At 42.3% G+C, this 4,924-nt stretch overlaps 2 protein-coding genes across 3 annotated transcripts; one reads left to right on the top strand and one right to left on the bottom strand.

Annotated features, from left to right (window-relative positions):
• Positions 1–236: 236 nt before the first annotated feature.
• LOC100121340 lies at positions 237–1,302 on the bottom strand. 2 transcript variants are annotated; one of them, XM_016983092.2, is made up of 5 exons: positions 1,168–1,302; positions 992–1,088; positions 802–899; positions 622–718; positions 237–545 (listed from the first exon to the last, which is right to left on the bottom strand). In XM_016983092.2, exons 1-5 carry the CDS (start codon positions 1,219–1,221, stop codon positions 475–477), a joined length of 417 nt encoding a protein of 138 aa, XP_016838581.1. In that variant the 5' UTR covers positions 1,222–1,302; the 3' UTR covers positions 237–474. The 2 variants fall into 2 exon arrangements, with proteins under 2 accessions (XP_016838581.1, XP_001604947.1); XM_001604897.5 differs by having other exon boundaries at positions 992–1,064.
• A 633-nt stretch (positions 1,303–1,935) lies between these two features.
• On the top strand, positions 1,936–4,166 carry LOC107980447 (putative ankyrin repeat protein RF_0381). The gene is made up of 2 exons (XM_016983091.2): positions 1,936–2,974; positions 3,035–4,166. Exons 1-2 carry the CDS (start codon positions 2,117–2,119, stop codon positions 3,815–3,817), a joined length of 1,641 nt encoding a protein of 546 aa, XP_016838580.1. The 5' UTR covers positions 1,936–2,116; the 3' UTR covers positions 3,818–4,166.
• Positions 4,167–4,924: the final 758 nt, after the last annotated feature.

Raw genomic sequence — 4,924 nt, 5'->3', positions numbered from 1 at the left:
ATGGTAAAATTCACTATAAGAGATATTAATTTTTACTATCTCAGATAGTAAAAATTGTTACGGCTTTTAAAAAGCTAAATTTTTAAATTTTTACTACCTAAGATGGAAAAATGTACTATAAAATGTGGGAAAAATTATAATATTCTCAGTCGGTAAGGTTCGAATTTAATTTTTTTTCTGCGCTAATCAGTATTTTAGTTGACGTTTTACGTTTATTTTATTATAATAAGTTTCTGTGTCTATTGATTTAACTTTATTATTTATTAATCGTCGTTAATTTTTATTAACTTTAGTTCGTACGTCAATTAATACATGAGCTAGATCTGAAATTTTGTACGTAACAGATCTGTTTTAGGTAAATGGTCAGTGAACTCGAGTCTCATGCCGCAGCTCCAGGTTTTAATAAATATAATAAAGTATGATATAAGACAGTATGCATATTTGTAGTGAACGAAAAAAGCGAACTGACGCTATCTACACAGTTGCCGATAAGAATCCGTTGGGTTTGTCCAAGCAGCCGGCCAACTCGCAGACGTCGTCACCAGCTAAAAAATAACATCCGTGTCCGATTAAAAAATGAAAAATCCATCCAATGTAAAAATAATGGGATATGGTATTTACCTTGCTTCTTGCACTTTTCTCTCAGCTCAGGAGACCAGTTGATGATCCTTTCCTCGATGAGTCCCTCAGGAAGAACAATCGCGCCATCAGCGCTTAGCTGAAATAATAAATTGTATCATTATTTCAGAATTATGTAGGAGTTAATGACTGCAGTCAACGCAATCCTGAAACTATACTCACGGCTCCCACTTTCTTGTACAGGCATGCGAGGAAGCAGTTGACCTTCTTCTGAGGAGCGTTTAGTTTAGGATGGTCCTTCCAGAGTTCGGTATAGAGATCTATAAGAATAAATGACGAATAAAATATTCTCCGCGTGTATAGTAAAGATTTTAGATTGGGTTTTTAACTATTTTTAAAATTTCAAGTTCACCTGCATCCAAATCGTTCTGAGTAAGACACTCCTTCATCTGGTCATTTAAGCCGGGTGTTTCCGACTTGTTAAGCTGTATTGAAAAATACAAGTCATTCTACAGTTGCATTATTTTTTGGTAATAAATTTTGAAAATTGAACTAGAACTCTTTCGAATGATGCTAAATAATGCTTACCGCTTGGAGTCCTTGAACGAGGCAAACCACAAGGATGATGGCGACAGCTTTCATGGTGGAGTATATATAAACAAAACCTTGACTACTTAACGTTACAAGATTAAAGTTACTCTGGAAACTGAATGATACTCAACCTATTATACGCGGGCTTTATATACTTACAGCTTGGTTATCCCAATGACTTATTTTGATTCCATCACGGACTTTCCTCACTGACGTAATGTAATATTTTGCTGTATTTTTAATTATCACACTCTCATATCGAATTAGTACGCAAAGTAAGAGACACAAGAAGATGTCGTTTACAGTAAAAAAAAAAGTGGAAAAAACGGGTTTTGCCGGCCTTTCGTTATCTACATGCACAATGAGTGATATAGGGAAGATAACGTTCTTTTTTATGTCGTGCTGTAGTTTAATAAAGATTTCACAAGTAAAAAAAACACGATAAACTTTCCTTGTCAGTACATACATTTTTTTTTATATTTCAATCGTTTAAGCTAGTGTGAGAAAACGAAACAAGTTCAAGAGTTTATATTATTCAATTCAGTAATTTTGAATTTTCTTGTTAAACGTGTAACGCATTGCAAGCATCACAACTACACGAGGAAAAATATAATAAATTAATCGAGTGAATCACAAGGAAAACAAAAACATAGATTTCTTCCTACTCTTTGATGAGCCTAGCACTATATAATTGGCCAGCGCTCAGCTCATCGAATTTTCCGCAGTCTCAATGGCGAAGCTGTCGGGGCCAGCTGACGCCTGAAAGTAGGCAAGGGAAGGAGAAACGGCCCATCTCCATCCTTCGAAGCTTCTGAAAGCTCAGTTTTGAGTAAGACCCCCGAGAGTGTATACAGACGACCCAGCGTATACACAACCGAGCTGTGTGTTGATTTTTCGGAAGAAGCTTTGATTTCGCCGTTAAACGCTTTGGACGCTGTATCTACCGATGTATCCTCTCGATTGCGTCAAGTTTCAAATTATCCCCAGCAGTGGTTTTTATTTGCAAGAGTTTCCTGCGGTCTCAGATCCGTACGAGGATGAAAGCATCAGGAACGAGGACTGCGTGTTGCATCGCGAGCTCACCGAGATCTTCCGCGAGCGCTGCGCCACGAGCAAGCAGATAAAGGAGCTGCTTCGTTCATCCAAGCAGGAGTCCCTGATCAAACTGTTACTGGAGCGAAGACCCGCGCTCAAGTTGATATTTTCAAATGATCACGAGATCCCGCTCCTCTGGGTCGCGGTCGCCTGCTGCTACCAGAACACAGCCGAGCTGCTCGTGCGCTCCGGCGCCAACGTCAACGAGCGCAACGTCAAAATAAGCCCTATTCACGCCGCGATAAGAAGCATCCTTCACCTGCTGCTTCAGCTGTATCCCTCCTCTTGGAACGATCGATTCGTCGGCCTATTACTGGAGAATGGCGCCGATTTTCAATCTAAGGACTCCCGAGGTGAAACTCTACTGCATCGCGCGGTGTGCTACCAGAGAATCCAGGTGATCCAGTTGCTTCTCGAAAGAGGAGCCGACCCCAATGTAGCCGGCAGCGACGCTAAGACTCCACTGCTGTTGGCGGTCAAGTGCCGCGAAGCCGACAAGGTGGTGGCGTTGTTGCTACAATACGGAGTCGACGTTACCGTCACGGATAGCCAAGCGCGTAATGCCTTGCACCATCTGGCAGGTGATTTTGTGGAACGCGTTGAACTGGCCAGAGTTCTGATCGAGAGGGGCGTCTCGCTCGTCCACAGAGAACGTCTCAACCAGTACCAGCCGTTACACGAGGCTGCAGCATGGGGCAATATTGGATTGGTAAGTGAAAGAGCTTCTCTCGTGCGAAGCTAAAAAATCATCGTTGCTCCTTTATCGCAGATCAATCTCTTCTTGGACTACGGCGCAGACGTGAACGCGCGAGCGGACGACGACGTGTTTCCACTGTTCCTCGCCGCTCTGCAATATCATGGCGAGAAGAAGCCGAAAGAGGTGATGTTGTCTCTGCTGAAACGCGGCGCGAACATCGACCTGAAGACAATGAGAAATTGCACAGCGTTACACGCCGCCTGCCTGAATTCGGGCGTCAAAGAGAAGACCGTTAAATTCCTCATGTCCGCCGGGGTGGACGTGTTCGCCATAGACGACTTAGGCCTAACGGCTTTCACTGTCAACATTGACGAAGATATTAGACTGCAGTTGCTCAGGTTTCTGGCGATGATGAAGGCTCGCCTGTCGCTGCCCGATTTAAAGGACAGGACCAACAGCTTTACGTGTCCGAAGATGTCGAAGCACTACGAAGACTGCTGCGTTTATATCGCCATCGCAAAGTCCACGAATATCATCGATGGCTGCACGTTCTTCGACTTGCTGACGAAATGCCAGTGCAAGATAGCGTCGCTTATGCGGAACCCAGATTTCGAGATACAGTTCAGGCGGCACGATCTCGCAACTTTTTCCATGTACGCCGGAGACATGCTCGAAGCTTTCGAGCGTGCGCTGAGACACCATGAGGCTATAGTGGAACAGGAGGAAGGTATCGATGAAGCTTTTTACAATACTTTGTCTCATATACTTGTGAGCAAGATGGCTCGTTACATACGTTACTGCGACGTGTGTGAATTGAGAAGAATTGCGTCACGGGGCAGGAGAGCCATCTGTTGATTGGAATCCCTTGCGCCAGACGCAAAAATTCGTGATTTTTATGACAAGTGATATTCGAATCGGACATGCTATTTTTTCTTGAAGAAGCTTTCTCTCTAAGCATTTATAAAATGATCGAGGATTGAAATAAGTGCGTTTCAGATGTTTGTATGTGTGTGTGTGTGTGTAATTTTTATCGCATTCAAAATTTTTAACAGAAACATTTTATGCATTGGGAGAGATTTTGATTAACGCTTAACACGATGTGGATTGTAGACTTAATTTCTTTTGAGGAGCCTTTAGCTCGGACTTTTACAGTCTTACAAGACCTGCAAGCGAATGATAAATAAAATAATTTTCAAAAAACAAACAGCATTTTATTTCTACAAATATAGAAGCCTACCTGCATCCAAATCATTCTGAACAAGGCACGCCACGCCTTCGCGTAGTCATCTTTGCTGTAGTCCGGGTGATCAGCAACGATGAGCTTAAAATCATGATGAATAATTGAACTTTTAACACGTTTTGAATCACATTAAAATACGAGAACTATTATTTCAAGCGAAAAAGTTGCTTACCGCGTGGAGCCCTTGAGCGAGGCAAACCGCGAGGATAACGGCCAAAGCTTTCATGGGGAAGTACACAAGCAGCCGACCGGAGCGTTGACTCTTCACACTTACAGCGGCGAACTCACTCTGGAGGCTAAATGATACTTGCGGGTATCTCGCACGTTACTCGCTTTATATACACCATTTCGACTACCACACATAAGTTACAAAAGCGATGCGCCCGGCAGATTTTATCTCTAGTAGGGACATATTTCCTCACTTACGTATTATGTAACGCTACAGATTGTTACGTATTTATGAATTCGAATCAGTCGGTCTAAGAGGTTCGAGTAGATGTCGACTCGTGCAAATGGTGCGGAACATAGTGGAAGCTGGCGATATTTTGTTGCCCACGTGCGCTGACTGATATGGGAAGATAACGATATTTCTTCTGTGCCATAGTCTCATAGTATTCTCGAAGTGAAAATATCAATGATTTATAAGTGAGATCGTGTACTGAAAAAAAAATCTATCTAATAATTTTTTACAGCATGTTTACAAAATCTGTGCAATATACTTT

This window comes from Nasonia vitripennis, chromosome 2 (assembly GCF_009193385.2).
Source record: "Nasonia vitripennis strain AsymCx chromosome 2, Nvit_psr_1.1, whole genome shotgun sequence".
Classification (NCBI taxonomy): Eukaryota; Metazoa; Arthropoda; class Insecta; order Hymenoptera; family Pteromalidae; genus Nasonia; species Nasonia vitripennis.
The sequence above is the reverse complement of the archived record's forward strand: the minus strand, read 5'-3'. Positions and strand labels throughout refer to the sequence as shown.

What these genes read in the sequence shown, in the direction of transcription:
- LOC100121340 (XM_016983092.2), bottom strand. Translation starts at nt 1,221, where the DNA reads ATGAAAGCTGTCGCCATCATCCTTGTGGTTTGCCTCGTTCAAGGACTC. An exon ending in TCGTTCAAGGACTCCAAGCG is followed by an intron (nt 1,089 to 1,167) that starts GTAAGCATTATT and finishes ATGCAACTGTAG; the next exon opens with AATGACTTGTATTTTTCAAT. An exon ending in TGTACAAGAAAGTGGGAGCC is followed by an intron (nt 719 to 801) that starts GTGAGTATAGTT and finishes TTATTATTTCAG; the next exon opens with CTAAGCGCTGATGGCGCGAT.
- LOC107980447 (XM_016983091.2), top strand. Translation starts at nt 2,117, where the DNA reads ATGTATCCTCTCGATTGCGTCAAGTTTCAAATTATCCCCAGCAGTGGT. An exon ending in CATGGGGCAATATTGGATTG is followed by an intron (nt 2,975 to 3,034) that starts GTAAGTGAAAGA and finishes CCTTTATCGCAG; the next exon opens with ATCAATCTCTTCTTGGACTA.